Source organism: Sprattus sprattus, assembly GCF_963457725.1.
Source record: "Sprattus sprattus genome assembly, chromosome: 2".
Taxonomy (NCBI): domain Eukaryota; kingdom Metazoa; phylum Chordata; class Actinopteri; order Clupeiformes; family Clupeidae; genus Sprattus; species Sprattus sprattus.
Genome location: NC_137921.1, coordinates 53,274,698 through 53,290,932, shown reverse-complemented (window position 1 = coordinate 53,290,932; position 16,235 = coordinate 53,274,698). Strand labels below are relative to the sequence as shown.

Here is a 16,235-nt window from a genome sequence, read left to right as displayed (position 1 = left end):
ATGTATATTATAGCCATGAAGGCTTATAGACGATACCTATGAAGTGATTTTATGAGCCACTAGACCTTTAAACAAAGATAGGACTAGATTATGTCCTTGTATTAAGTGTGTGGAAATGTATCCAGAATTACATAACACACATAATCTGTATCAAAATCAAGAGTAGGTTTTTTAAATAAATAGGCTAAGGGTTTGTCTAGAGTTCACTGTGGTAACTGCAGCCTGGTTAAACTAAACATGAGAGTTGTTCCAACAAAAGGTTGAGTGGGCCTTTAATTTAAGCAGCATTTAATTGCTACCAACAAACCTGTGCATTTTTTTTGGTATAAGATTTAAGAATGGTTCCAGGGTCAATGCTCTCATTTTAGTTGTGTTATATTGGGACACAGAAGCCTATGCATAATTTGCACAACTCTAAAACAAGCCTGTCCTGTATTACTCTCCTTAGCCCTCGTTGTAATTACTTCATCTGCAATAAAATATGAACTTGTCTTAGTAGTGTAAATGCATGCAGTGACTTTGATGTAAGATGTGATGAGGCTCGACTGTTATAATGCAATGTTGTATTACTTTTTGGTTTATTCTATAGTGTTTACATTTGGAAAGGGCAAATATGTTTTCTTCCTTTCAGTTTGCTGAAAAATACGGGCATATTTTCAGTATTCGATTGTTTGGACCACAGATGGTTGTCCTCAATGGACACAAACTAGTGAGAGATGCACATGTTAAGCAAGGACAGAGCTTTGCTGATCGCCCATCCTTACCACTCGTTGCTGATATTATAGGAGGAGACAAAGGTGATGTTTCCACCAAAGAAAAGACAGATGACGAGTATCATTTAGACAATTGTGGAATACTACTGCATGTACCGTAGCCTATTAATTAGCATTGTAAAGTACAGTTTTATCCTGTTTGAAGTGTGTCTGTCTGGTCTCTGTGCTTAGGGGTGGTGACATCTAATGGATATCTTTGGAAGCAGTAGAGAAGGTTTGCCCTTTACACCCTGAGGAATTTCGCATTGGGCAAAAGAGGCCTTGAGCCTTTCATCCTTCAAGAAAGTAGATTTTTAAATGAAGCCCTTGTTAACGAGCAAGGTAAGTGAGAACAATGTATGTGTTACACAAACTCTGATACTGGAACAGATTATTGGTTGTGTCATGGAAAGCATAAACAATGCATAGAATAAGAATTAAAATTGACTTGGTATTGGGGTAAACCTGTTGTTGAGAGGATAGAGCTTGAGAAATAGATTAGCAATGAACACAAGTGGTGAATGCTGCAACAAGAACAAGCCATCATATCAAAGACATCAGAGACATTTCATGCAAAACAAGTATGCAACAGAGGAGGGTGCGCATATAGTAGCAGTCTCAAGTACCGACCTGTCTCTTATCTGGTGAGCTAAACCAGGCTCTCCTGAAAAACATCAATGAGGTCATATTTCTGGATGGAGGAGTATGAACTCAGGTGATCCTCCCTGCACACTTCTCTTAGCTTTTTTCCATATTTATGTTATAAATAATGATTGATATCTGTGACATTTTAAGTCAACATTCCATCATAATGAAATTGATTTTTGCTTTGTCTTTTCAGCTTACAGTATTCCCATGGTTACTGCAACGAGTGCCTGGCCCACACAGGAAATATTCGTTTTTTGGAATAAAGTGATAGGCTTTGTAAAAAAGAGAATTGAGGACCATCGGGCAGACTATGATCCCTCAGCTCCTACAGATCATATTGATTGTTTCCTTGGAGAAATGGAAAAGGTGCTTTATTATAAACAAATACATGTAGTATTTAAAATGGTTTCAAACTCTCCCTTAACTCTCTCTCTCAGTTTATATTTCAGACAGACCTTCCTATTTTTTCTGTCTGATCACACTTTCTGTTTCATTCAATCTGTGTGGTCTGCCCTATGTCATTGTTTGTTCTTATGTTTCTCATGCCTCCAGTCTCAAAGTACTAACCACTGCCCCCTCTAGTGGAAGGATGATGAAGCATCAGGCTTTAATGTGGACAACCTGTCCATCTGCGCTCTGGACCTGTTTGTAGCAGGAACTGAGACCACATCTACTACCCTGTACTGGGGGCTGCTCTAGATGATCAAATATCCTGAGATACAGTGTGAGCGTTTACACAGTGTCAATCAAGATCTAACCACTAATAAAAGAGGATACATAATCCTTTACCATATTAAAGGTATTCTACCATACAATTTAATACAACGTTTTCTGTTGCTTCAGGTTTAGGAAAGTGCAAGAGGAGATTGACAGCGTGGTTCGATCCTCACGAACGCCCTCCTTAGGGCTCAGATACACATACGCGTTTTTGTAAAAACGCGACGCTAGGAAATACATTGATTCCTATGGTACGGCGCGCTTTCACGCAAAGCGTTGAGTCTTGACAGGTCCCAGAGTTTGTGGTATTATTTTGAAATGTTGAAATGTACTAATTAAATCAGATGTTAAGGTTTTCGCAATATGAGGCACTGTAGGACTTGTTACCTGCATACACTATGCTATTACGTACAATGCACACCTCTTACACTGCACATAGTGTTTCTGTTACCTGTCATTGTATTAATTAAACACATGAGCTCTGTGGTGTTCTGTGTGCTTTTTCTCAGGGAAGAGAGTGTGCCTGGGAGAGCAACTGGCCAGAATGGAGCTGTTCCTGTTCTTCACCTCACTGCTCCAGCGGTTCTCCTTCTCAGCACCACAGGGAGTAGAACCCAGTTTGGAGTACAGACTCGGAGCCACTCACAGCCCCCAACCCTATCAACTCTGTGCTGTTCCTTGCTGAGACGCTTAGCTGAGCACTTTCTTTAAACTGCTGTGCTGCTTCCTGATACACACACATATTTGTATGATTCCAGTATGTTGAATTTTACATAATATTCTACATAATATTATTAATAATGCCAATGTTGGTAGTGAATTAATGTTCAAATCCTGGGTTCCATTGTGCTTGCTCTAAGGGGGTTCAGGCCCTGGGCTCTGCTAATAGCCTTGAGACAATTGTATTGTTTTTGGGGCTATGTAAATAAAATTGACTTGAATTGTAATATTTTGATCTAGTGAAATATTGTACAGTATTTAAAGCATTATAGAGGATAGTGTTGAGTTTTCACAGTTTTTAAACTTTTCCTTTTATATCCTTTCTATTTAAATGATTGCAATTAAAAGGTCTATAAAATCATGTTTTAATACAGAGATGATCCTGTATAACCAATCTGGGTGTAAGTGGTGAGGGTAGTTGTCCTAAGTTAAAGGTATGAGGCCAGTATTACATAATCAATAAGTGTAGTTGTTTACATTGTTTTCTGTTTGGTGTATTACAAACAGGGTAATTCAAAATACATCACTACTCTGATTTTAAGTAGCTGACGTGTCATCGAAATTGCACATGGAAATGTTTTTAAGTGACGTTTAATCTTGTGACCACTACACTGAGGTAACACAGAATCGCTTTTATTTATTTAAAAACTTGGCTTATTTGGGCTCTTTCAGGGATGAGTAGGGTCTCTTAGGGTCTCTTAGAAATAAGCTGTGAATTATTTTAAACTTGAGCTTGGATTTGAGAACATTTTAAAGTAGGAAGTAAATAGACATGGATTTATCTGAAGAATTTTGAGTACTACTGTTAATGCACACACACACACACACACTAACACACACACACACACACACACACACACACACACACACACACACACACACACACACACACACACACACACACACACACACACACACACACACACACACACACACACACACAAACACACACACACACACACACACACACACACACACACACACACACACACACACACACACACACACACACACACACACACAAACACACACACACACACACACACACACACAGACTCAGCCATCCTGCTCTATGAGAGCATCAAGCCTAGTACCCTGTCTATCAAGCCTAGTCCCCAGTGATCAAAAAAATCCAGTTTGCCTTACACTGCAGACATGAGACATGACTCACCAAAGGTGTTGACTTCTGCCCTCTGCAGTTCACTAACATATCAGCACTAGAATGCCATTTCTGTTTATTGTTTTAAAGGAAAAACATTTTTTTATTGTCACGATTTCTGACTATGGGCTTTGACTGTCTGGGTAGTTATTTGTGACTTGCCAAAACCCATGGCTATCTGCCTATCTACGGGCCTCTATTGGTTGTATGTTTGTTATATGTTGACCTGACTGGCCAATGTCTGTGACAGTTGCTGTAACATGTTTGTCATGTGTGGTCATTTCCTTCTCAAAACGCCAATTTGAGTTCTCTTTTAAAATTTGGTTCCTGTAAGCACACAAACACCCCAGAAGTGTGTGTTTCAAAATATATATATATTTATACATTCTTAAATGTTCTGTGAGGTAGGATCTGTTGTGTCCTGATCATGGCCGACTTAGGGAATAAAAGCTGGCTTGTGTTTTTCTATGTGCATATGTGGTCCCAACTGACCCTTAATATTCACTTATTCAAGATTATATAGTCTAAATATTGCCTGAGGGGCTGTTACACCCAGGACGCTGCACTCAGTGAGCGTCGTCTGGCACTGCCGCCTGTGCAAACACGGCAATCCAGATTATTCTCATTTAATAATAATATAATTATAATGGATTTTATTTTTATAGCACACTTTCACATACAAAGACGTCTCAAGGTGCTTTACAAGGTCACAACAACAATAATGCAAGGTAATAGGAGTGCAAAAATAGCAATTAAAACAGTGCATTCTAAAAACAATACAGAAAATAAATAAAAACAAAAAACCAGGACTTTTGGTGAAGGCAGATATAAATAGATGGGTTTTGAGGTGTGCTTTAAAAGTGGTGAGGGAATCCAAAACCCTAATGTTCTCCGGGAGCTTGTTCCAAAGTCGTGGCCCCAGCGAGGAGAAGGCACGATCTCCCATTCTGGTTATATTTGCCCGGGGAACTGCAATCAGGTTTGCGTGTCCAGCCCAAAGAGTGAACTAGGAGTAGGACTTTGAAGACTATTCTCTGGTTGATTGGAAGCCAGTGGAGGGAGTGGAGGACTGGGGTGATGTGTTCAGATTTCCGTGTCTTGGTGAGAACCCGGGCAGCACTGTTTTGAACTTACTGCAGCCTCTGAATGGTTTTTGCTGGTAGACCTGCCAGCAGAGAGTTGCAGTAATCCAGACGGGAGCTGATAAATGCGTGCACCAGCTTTTCTGCAGCATGTTTGGGAAGAGAGGGTCTCAGCCTTGAGATGTTTCTCAGGTGGTAAAATTATGTTTAGCAGATGGATTTGATGTGTGCATCAAAGGACAATGAAGAGTCCAGCTTGACACCAAGGTTTGTGACGAGTGAGGAGAGAGGGGTGGGGTGACCATTTATCGTGATTTGGGTGATACCGGCCTTTTTTGTTTGATGGGGCGTGCCAATAAGAATTGCTTCAGACTTGCCACCATTTAGCTGTAGTGAGTTGTTGCTCATCAAGTGCTGGATGTCATCCAGGCATTTGGTAGTCTGTGATAGTGCCAGGTGTTTGTCGGGTGAAGTTCGGATGTAGATTTGTGTGTCATCTGCATAGGAGTGAAATGGGATGTTATGACCTCGAAGTATGTTTCCCAGGGGTAGCATGTAAATTAAGAAAAGCAGGGGCCCCAGGACTGACCCCTGGGGGACACCGGAGGTAACACACCTAATGCTGGAGGTGCTGGATATTGCCAAGGGCAACATATTCCTGCCGTCCTGTGAGATAGGAATAAAAGAAGTCCAGGGCAGTGCCTGTAATTCCCACCTCCTGGAGGCGCCGAAACAGGATATTATGGTCCACTGTATCAAAAGCGGCGCTCAGATCCAGCAGGACTAGTAGGCTGGGTGAGCCAGAGTCTGATGACATTAGGAGGTCATTTTCCACCCTCACCAGAGCAGTTTCGGTGCTATGGGAAGGTCTGAAACCAGACTGGAAGGATTCATAAAGCTGGTGGGAGTGGAGATGGTTATGGAGTTGGAGGGAGACGACCTTTTCCAGGACCTTTGCTAGGAAGGGGAGGTTTGAGATAGGACGGTAGTTCGAGAGGTCCTCACGGTCCAGATTGTGCTTTTTGAGCACAGGTTTGATGGCTGCCAGTTTGAGGGAGGGGGCTACTTTACCAGTAGAAGGGACCTGTTTATCATGTGGGTTGCAGTGGGGACAATGGCTGTGAGGCATGCTTTCAATGAGATTTGGGGATGGATCCAAAGAGCTAGTGAAGGAGTTCATTTTTAAAACAATGCTGGAGAGCTCAGCTTGGGTGACCTCAGCAAAATGATCAAGGGCTAGGCCATCACGGGGGGCAAGATCCGAGGTAAGATCAGGTTGGTCAGGGGTGATGTTGCGCCTGATGTTATCGACCTTTGATTTGAAAAAGTCCATGAAGCGGTTGCAGTCATCAGAGGAGGGAGTATTGGTGGAGGAGCTGCAAGGTTTGAGGATCTGATTTATAGTGGAGAACATTTGTAGTTCCACGTTGGTGGAACGAACTGCCTAGCACTACCAGAGCAGGGGCGCCCCTCTCTACCTTCAAGAAGCTCTTGAAAACCCAACTCTTCAGAGTGCACCTCCCTTCCTAACTGGCACCTTGGCTTAACTTGCACTTAGGCAGTGACAGTCCCGCACTCCCTTTTCTTTTTATGTCGTTTTCTATTTCTTAAAAAAGCAGTATTTATTGTTACACCAGGTTTTATTGCTCTTAGCTTGACTGTTCTCTCCCTTGTACATCGCTTTGGACAAAAGCGTCTGCTAAATGACTAAATGTAAATGTACTTCCACCTATTTGGCACTATTGCATCAAAGTGAGAACCCAAGGTGCTACTTTACTACTAATTCGCCTATTGTTGTACATTTTCAGTTGCATGTCCTCTAACTGCCAGCACACTTACAGGACTTACACTGATGTTTGTATGTATGATAGGGGACAGTACTCCTTCTAAATTCACCAGTTAGACACCATCACCGAAGCCTAGGCCAGGTAGAGCTAGTTAGAGTGCAGTTTATTAGCTCAATCTGTGCACTTTCTATCTAAACTTTGAGTTAAAAAAAAAAGTGGCCATTGGCCTTGGCAATGCCCAAATCAACTAACAACCAGTTGCATTGGATCTTTTTGGATAGGCCTTCACACAGAGCAAATGGGGTGAGGTTATCCTTAGGTGACAAAATGTATTATTGATAAAAATCCAAGGGCAAAGAATATGTTTTCACATTCCTATATTTCTGCAGACCGTCAAGTGTAATACATGCAATGATTGATGTAATTAAAATTATGAATATACCTATATCAAGTCCACATCAGTTTGTATTGGTAAAGTTCTTCTTACTTATGCTAAAAACAAGAATCACATTTTGAAAGAAATCGTGTGTATGAAAACTGAAGACGTTGCTAAGGAAAGTTAAACATAGACACACAAACATGCTGTAAGTGACAGCTCTCCTAACCATAGACATAGTAAGACCTAACATGTTCTCTGTCCGTTTGACCAATGAAACGCGAGCTTGGTGGGATTTCAACTTAGATAGGTAGTTTGCGAATGCCGCCCATCACTACAGGACACACGTCTCGTGAAAAGGTTTGGCGCAGCGTTGGAGTGTGCAGTCCATCAGATGGTAATATTATGAGAAATTTCAGTTTTCTGCTAGGTGTTGTCATTCATTCACACTGGTCTGTGTAAATCAGTGGTCGTTTCTATGACTTTTGTGCTGTTGACTTAGCAAGCCAGCTAACACTCGCTTGCTATAATAGCTGACAAGCTAACTTGGCAGACACAGAAAATTCATTATAACTTGGCTATTAAAGCTAGTTAGCTAATAAGCTAGCTTAGAGATGCGGTTCGTTGGAAAGAGAGACCATCACTTAGGCTAGTTATATTTCAGCAAACGCACTATCAGCAGTTAAGTTAAGATGCCAATAATACACAAAAGTAGAACAGTAAAAGTGTAAGATGTATAACTTCAGTTACGTTATCCCGGCTGACGTTAGGGATTTGGAACAAGGGTGGGCTGAAAATGAAATGTAAGACCTTTGTTGTTATTTTACTAGCCTATACCGTTATCCGGTCCTGTTTGTTCAACAGATGTGCGTGGTGCTGTCAGTACAACTCATTTGTAACTGCATATGTATTGATTTCTGTACTGGTTGTACGTGTAAGTTAGTGATCAGAGCTCGCTGGTCACTGTCCCGTTGAGTCACTTTTTTATTACCAAAGAAAACCACTGCCTTTTCCACAGGAACCTACCGTCGTTCTATAACCGATCTCCCAAGATCAAATCGCCCAAGATCAAATCGCCCATACAAATGTACTATTTAGCGGTCGTCTGTACCGTTACATTTTTTGTCGCAAAACTGACGACGCTTTTAAGTAAACACAAATACCGGAGCTCATCAGACTGAGCGGTGCCTTGCTCAACACTGTGCATGGCATCTTCTTTGTAATCTGTGACAGCAAAATTCAGTGTGTGTGTGACGCTAGCGTCTTCGTAAGGCGTACGGATCAGCCTAATTCTGTCTGACATGTTATAACTAATTCATATGTGCACAAACTGCAGCCCCCTTTTGCGTTTGGGATAAGTGCTCTCTTCCTACGGTGATTCCAGAAAAGCACTACATGTGGAGCAGTAGCTATAGTGTCATCTGTTTTCTGTGTGGGTTGGACTGGCTCTTTTATATTTAATGTGCGCTGTACCCAATTTCAAACTATTTTTACTATTGTTGAACTGTTAAGTCTCAATCTTCATACTCATATTGTCAGGGATAAAAAGATACATGGTTGTACTCTGGTCAGGATACTCCACATTGTTGCAGATGCATGAACAGAAGACCATTCTAAGCAAAATAAATGATAGGCCTATATATATATATTTTTTTTACATAAATGAGGTCCATGTCCTCGTAGTCTTTGTCCTTGGAACTGTGGCCTGTGGAGGCGGTGGAAATGTCACTCTCAACGGGTCATCACGGCATGGTGTTGGGTCTGTGGATAATTAACCTCACGCTAAGTAGATGGATATGTTGCACGTGTTTCCATATAATTTGTTCTGCCATGCGACTGTTGCTCTAGCTTCAAAATAACTAAGCGTTCATGCGTATGGAGATATTAATTTTAAAATCCACAAAAGGTCATTAATCGTAGTTAATGTCCCATAAATCGCACAAACATTTTGTTGACTGTGACAGAGCAAGTCCAGAGGTTGCGTCTGTAGTACAACATAAGCAGTGTATTGACTTGCAAGTTGCACCTGTAAGTGATGATTTCAGGTACTTTCTGACATTATTGTACAGTTTGTAAATTTCAGTCAGTGTGAGCTTCCAGGTTCTGATTTGTTCTTTAGTGTGCGTGCCTCTGTATAAATGTGGCTGATCACTCTCTGATACTTGTTTGTGGGGTGTTGTTGATTGCCTGTTCACAGTCACAGTATGAGGCATCAGCCTTTCAAAGAATATGGAGAAATATGAGAAGGTGAAGAAGATCGGAGAAGGCTCTTTTGGGAAGGCATTCCTGGTTAAGTCAAAGGAAGATGGCCACCAATATGTCATCAAGGAGATTGGCATCTCCCGGGTGAGTTACTATGAGGGAAATGACGGGGTGGGGTTATTGCTGTCAAGGGGTCAGGACTGCAACCTTGAAGCTGTCACGCTTAGAGTTGCTCCAACAAAAGATGGCACCAGGACGACAAGGGGCTTGCTCTCCCTCTTTATCTCTTTTTCTTAAATCATTCCTTCTGTTTTTTTCTCCTTCCCCCATCGTTTTTGACAGATGTCTAATAAAGAAAGGCAGGAGTCGCGGAAGGAGGTTGCAGTCCTCGCCAACATGAGTCACCCAAACATTGTCCAGTATAAGGAGTCCTTTGAAGGTAAAGCCACTCGTTCTAGTCATTTAGAACATCTCCGGTGTGTACACTATTTCACTGTCTTTTGTTAAACTGAACATTTAACATTATGTTGTGTGATCAAGCATGCAAATTCAATTAATTACGCGATACAGTGTTGGAAAAAACAACTGCATATGAGAGTGTGTGTGGGTGGGTGGGTGCTGTATAGCTTGATTATCAATGTTGTTACTTAGCCAGTCATGCATATACAACGTTAATGCTTAAATGATTTTCTGCTCCTCATATTCTCTCTGATAAATAGGGTAGGATGGCAAATTACTTTTTTCCTCGCTCTTCTCAAAGTCTAAGTAAAGAATGGTTGTCAGAGTGATTGCTACAGTGGTAATGGATCAGACGTGTGTGTGTGTGTGTGTGTGTGTGTGTGTGTGTGTGTGTGTGTGTGTGTGTGTGTGTGTGTGTGTGTGTGTGTGTGTGTGTACATGTGGAGGAAAAGGATCTCTTAATTGAATTCGGGAGGAAGGGATGTCATTTCTCTCCTGATGATGTCGCACAATGGCCATTACTGATGTTAGTTCAAAGATGATGATAAAGATCCCAAGTCTGACTGATTTAGTTTTCTCTCATAAATGCCATACCTAATTAGCTGTAACAGTCTATGACAGAAGACTGGTTAGAAACGAGCCTAACATCATGGCTAAGCAAAATGGCCAGAGTGGCCTGTTCAAGCATGTCAGTCTATTGTACCCTTTGTACCTTGTTAATTTTTTTTCTATGTTGCTCTCCCCTTCTTCCTTTGCCTTTGCCTCTCCCCCCCCAATCCATCTCCTCTCTATCTTTCTTTCCCTCTCTCTCTTTCTCTATCTCTCGCCCTCTCTCCCTTTCACTTTACCACCCACCTAACCCCTCCATCACTTTCCCTCCAGAGAGTGGTTGCTTGTACATCGTAATGGACTACTGTGAGGGAGGAGACCTGTTTAAGAAGATTAACTCTCAGAGAGGGCTGCTCTTCCCGGAGGAGCAGGTACGAGTGACCGTTCTGAAATATGAACATATCATTTGGGTTTGGAAGTCACATGAGTATGTATGGAGACTCAGATGAGCGAAAAGTACGTCTTAAATAGGACACGGAAATGTTTTCAGAGTAGCTCAATAGAATAGACTCTCCATACATGCATACTGGTATTTGTGTTCTCTCTCACACACACACCACACACACACACACACACACACACACAAATATACACATACACGCATACATACACACACACACACACATATGTCAGGTCATATTTTGAGCAGAGACCAGCCATGCTGACTCAGCAGAGCCGTAGACGTGTTCACACCGGCAGGTTGCTGATATGAAGGTGACTTTGATCCAGTCTTAATCAAATAGATTTTTCTATTATCTCCAAGATCCTGGACTGGTTTGCACAAATCAGCCTGGCTCTGAAACACGTGCATGACCGAAAAATACTTCACCGGGACATCAAGTCACAGGTAAGCTGAATGCGAACGCCTCACCTGCTCTGCACATTCCTGTGTAGTGCTCCTTGTGAAATATGCATGCCTATTGAGGCACATCACACAGTGGCTATATTTTACATCAACCAGTGGCCCGGACAAGTGTCTGTATTTATTTTAAAAACACTAACATTGTCACATTGTGATTTTGTGATTGTGGTAGTTTATTGGATGTCTCATGTCCACTGAAACTGTATGTTAGGACATCCTGAAAAATGGATGCAGTCAATCAAATTTCCTTACATCGAAAATATATCCATATCCATAAATATGTCATATTCTGTTAACTATAGAAGCGGTAATTAATATGTTTGATAATACACATTGCTGTTGAAAGCATTGACTTCAACAAAAGGAATTTTCTGTAAAATTCTCTGACTTCACCCCTGATTATTTTTGTATATTGGGATACTTCATTAAGTGATCTGTGATTAAGTGATCTGTGATAAGTGATTAAGTGATGAGGTGATTTGTGTGTGCTTTTACAGAATATCTTTCTGACCAAAGATGGAACTGTACAGCTGGGGGACTTTGGGATCGCTAGGGTTCTGAACAGGTGGGTAGCTGCCTTTGCGAGTCAGAACCGTATTTGCTGCTTTAAGAACTCCCCTGTATCTGTACTTAAACACACATATACACACACACACACACACACACACACACACACACACACACACACACACATACTTCTAGTCTGGTAGTGAATAACTCTTTCTCCATGCAGCACTGTGGAGTTGGCCAGGACCTGTATAGGAACCCCTTACTATCTTTCCCCAGAGATTTGTGAGAACAAACCCTACAATAACAAGAGGTAAGCTGCAGCCTTCTTTCAGTGTTCTTGAGTGTGTGTGTGTGTGTGTGTGTGTGTGTGTGTGTGCTTGATGCCGTGTGTACAGTATGTGTTTGTGTCAGCATGTGTGTTGGATGTAGAGAAAGAAGCAGTCTTTTGACATAAATCACTTCTGCTACATGATACAGTACAATTACAATCAATCAATCACACACACACACACACACACACACACACACACACCAAGGCAGACACAAGCGCTCAGTAATACTTAGTCATTACCCTGTAGATGTTCGACTGATGAGATGAAGTAATGGTATCAAGTCTTTCAGCCAAGCATGAGTCAGAGAGTCTCTATTACCTTAAGGCAGGAACTCGATATTGATCCTCTTTAAACGCCTTTTGTCCTCTGTGTAACCCTGGTGCCAGTGAATAGTGTGTGTATAATGTGTGTATGTGTGTGTGTATGTAGAGTTAATCTTTGTAGAGGGTGTTCTGCATGTGCTGGTTATGATAATATTTCAACCCTCAAGTGGACAATGTATGGTAACCACTCCCCTCCCCTACTCCCCCCTCCCCCCTCCCCCATTTCTTTTTTCTTCTCCTTCTCTCTGTCTATCCCTCATCCTCTTTTTCCTGCTCATTCATCTCTCTCTGTAGTGACGTTTGGGCCTTAGGGTGTGTCCTGTATGAAATGTGCACGCTTAAGCATGCAGTAAGTACCCAGTGGAGCAGCTGTTCCCTATATGTGTGTGTGTGTGTGTGTGTGTGTGTGTGTGTGTGTGTGTGTGTGTGTGTGTGTGTGTGTGTGTGTGTGTGTGTGTGTGTGTGTGTGTGTGTGTGTGTGTGTGTGTGAAAGAGACAGACACAGACAGACACAGACAGACAGACAGACAGACAGACAGACAGCTACTAACTGTGTGATTGGTTAAGTGATTCTGTCCGGTGTCACACAATTAAATTGCGCGTGACCAGATCTGGGTATGACATTGTATTCCTTTTCCAAAAGGTCAATTTTAGTGCTCCTCTGTGAGCGGTTCTAGTAGAGGAAGCCAGTGGGGTGATTTTGATTTTTGCAAACACTTCTTATATGGGGCCCCAAATTGGCTTAATCAAGTACAATTAAGCAGATATACATTTCAGATTTGTTGGTGTAGTGGCACATCTGTGTCCCAAAAGTTCGTTGTACCACCTTTGCAGCTTGTCCAACAACCAGTATTTGAATCACTCGACTGAAACCAAGTTTCCTTTTATGATGTTTACTTAAAGAACTGAAAAAATACATTTACATAAGAAATTAAAGGGCTCGGTACAGATCGGTCAAAAAACTGTGTTGCTTCCACCGTATCTAGCTGCAATCAGACCTTGAAAGTGCAAACGGCAATATTAATGTTACGCATTACGTAGTGGAAGCCAAATTTACATTTCACAATAAAAGTATGCTTTTATCCATCTTTTAATACTAACTAATTTATGCATTTTAGAAAATATAATCATCATGAATTTCTTTAAATTAAATTAAGCATTTTTAAACATTTTTAATCTAAATTATTATTCTACATGAATTCCCCATTAACTGGCTCTTACATTACCCGGCCCCAATTGGTTAGGCTGGAAACTAAGCAATTATAAACTTAAACATTAAGAGCCAAAATACTTAAACTAAAGAATGTCCACAAATATCAACTTGTCCTTCTTCATTAGTCCTCTGGCGGAGCTTCCAGAAGCAGGCATAGCTTGTTCACAGGTCGCTCCAGCGTGCTGGTCTTGGTCTTCACTTTCACTCTTCTCACTGCTCCACTTGAGTCTGGCAGTGTCTCCACTACTTTCCCCATGACCCAGGAGTTGCGAGGAGAGGAACTGTCCACCAACAGCACTACATCGCCTGCCATGAAGTTCCTTCTAGGTTTCAGCCATTTCTGTCGCTCCTGAAGAAGTGGGAGGTACTCGCGTGTCCAACGAGCCCAGAATAAGTCTGCGAGGTATTGGACTTGCTTCCATCTTCTTCGGGTGTAGGTGTCATCTTTGCTGAAGACGCCTGGAGGCAGGGTTGGTTGAGCCTTCAGAAGCAGCAAATGGTTCGGAGTTAAAGACTCAATGTCATTGACATCATCCGACACACTTGTGAGCGGCCTGCCATTCATTATACTCTCGACTTCACACATTACTGTATGGAGACTGTCATCAGTCACTGACTGATCTTTCAGTAGGGAATTGAGGATCCTTCGGGCAGTGCGAATTTGCCTTTCCCAAACCCCACCCTGGTGGGAGGCGGCTGGGCTGTTGAATATCCACCTTATCCCCTTTGGTTGCAGGTCTCTCTCAATTCTCTCATTATCTAACTGTTGGATGGCTTCCCTTAGCTCTCGTTCAGCCGCCACAAAATTTGTGCCATTGTCTGATCTCATGGTGGTAACTTGGCCTCTCCTACATATGAAACGGCGAATGGCGTTTATGCAGGAGTCCGTGTCAAGGCTGTCAGCCACTTCGATGTGCACGGCTCGGAGGGTGAGACACGTGAACATTACCCCGTATCTCTTGACAGTACCCCGGCCCCGTTTAACATCAAACGGGCCGAAGTAATCCACGCCGGTGTTCGTAAAAGGAGGTTAATCTGGGAGGAGGCGATCTTCCGGCAAGTTTGCCATCTTTTGCTCACCAACCTTGCCAGTCCTCCGACGGCACACCGTGCATTTACCGATGATCTTCCTGATTGCAGAATTGGCTTGTGGAATCCAATATTTCTGCCTTATTTGAGCCATCACATAATTGCGTCCACAGTGGCCTGTTCTTTGATGTATGTCCCTCAAGATTAAAGTGGCAACTTTGCTATGTTTAGAAAGAATCACCGGATGTTTGGAACTTTCAGGCATAGCGGACTTGTTAAGTCTTCCACCTACTCTCAAGGTGTCATCTTGAAGAATCGGGTCAAGCTTATACAACACACTGTTACAGCTGAGCTGGCTTCCATTCCTCAGGACCTTGATTTCTTCCTCAAAGTGCTGTCTTTGACTGAACTTTATTATTTCTGCTTCAGCAGCGTCCAGATTATCCAAGGTAAGTAATGTCTTTTCGGTTCGAAACTTCATGTGTTGTTCTAACTTTTTTCTTTGTTTTTCAGGGTCACGTTCAGTTTGGCTGATTGTTCTTAACGCCTCTTTGCGTTCTTCTTTACGCTCCCTCAGAGCATCCTTTACCTTTACAATCCAAGCCACTGATCGTTTGAGTTTGTTCCAATCAGAATGATAGGTAAGTAGCTGGTTCATTGGTGCCATACTTTCTTCAACTTTGACCGTGTGAACAGCGACTGTGTTCTTGACCTCCGGGTCATCTTCTAGGCTTTCATTCTTTCGCACAGGCTGTTCTGGCCAATCCTTTTCATTCAGCAGAAAGTCTGGTCCACTTATCCACATTCCTCCTTCGACCAAGCTCTTTGCCTTCAGGCCTCTGCTGGCTTGGTCAGCAGGATTTTCATTTGTTTTGACATACATCCATTGTGAGGGTTTGGTTGCTTCTCGGATCATCGAAACTCTATTAGCAACAAACGTTTTGAAACGTGCTGTTTCACTGTCGATGTATCTAAGCACCGTAGTGCTGTCTGTCCAGAAGACAGATTGTTGCAGTGGAATTTGCAGTTCTTCATGCAACATCTTGTCGACCTTCACTGCGACAACTGCTGCGGTCAACTCAAGCCTGGGGATTGTGACTTTCTTCAGCGGGGACACTCTTGACTTTCCCATAAGGAAAGCACAGTGCTTCTCGCCATGTTCATTCTCCAGCAGTAAATAAGACACAGTGCCGTAGGCGTATTCTGAGGCATCCGAAAAATGATGCAACTGCGCTGAGGTAGTGCATCCGAAGTTGGTGGGTTTCAAACATCTACTTACATGGAAGTTGGAGAGGTAAGTGACCTCTTCGAGCCATCTGCTCCACTCTTCTGCATGCTTTCCATCAATGTTTTCATCCCAGCTAAGATGTTCCTTACAGAGATCTTTCAACAAGAGCTTAGCAGGCAAGATAACCGGTGCCAGAAAGCCGAGAGGATCGTAGATGGAGTTTACGA

General features: G+C 42.3%; 1 protein-coding gene and 1 pseudogene across 2 annotated transcripts in view; both read left to right on the top strand.

The window, feature by feature from the left end:
- The first annotated feature begins 613 nt into the window (after positions 1–613).
- Positions 614–2,802, top strand: LOC308382758 (cytochrome P450 2J2-like; annotated as a pseudogene). The gene is made up of 5 exons: positions 614–797; positions 945–1,094; positions 1,594–1,766; positions 1,983–2,124; positions 2,627–2,802. The product of its transcript is annotated as a cytochrome P450 2J2-like (transcript).
- A 4,795-nt stretch (positions 2,803–7,597) lies between these two features.
- nek1 (NIMA-related kinase 1) overlaps positions 7,598–16,235 on the top strand; it is a 30,741-nt gene continuing 22,103 nt past the window's right edge. Inside the window, 8 exon segments of the mRNA XM_080833685.1 lie at positions 7,598–7,638; positions 9,439–9,587; positions 9,786–9,882; positions 10,785–10,882; positions 11,275–11,358; positions 11,871–11,938; positions 12,107–12,193; positions 12,833–12,887. Of these exon segments, the coding sequence (XP_080689811.1) occupies positions 9,471–9,587; positions 9,786–9,882; positions 10,785–10,882; positions 11,275–11,358; positions 11,871–11,938; positions 12,107–12,193; positions 12,833–12,887 (606 nt within the window). The 5' untranslated portion in view covers positions 7,598–7,638; positions 9,439–9,470.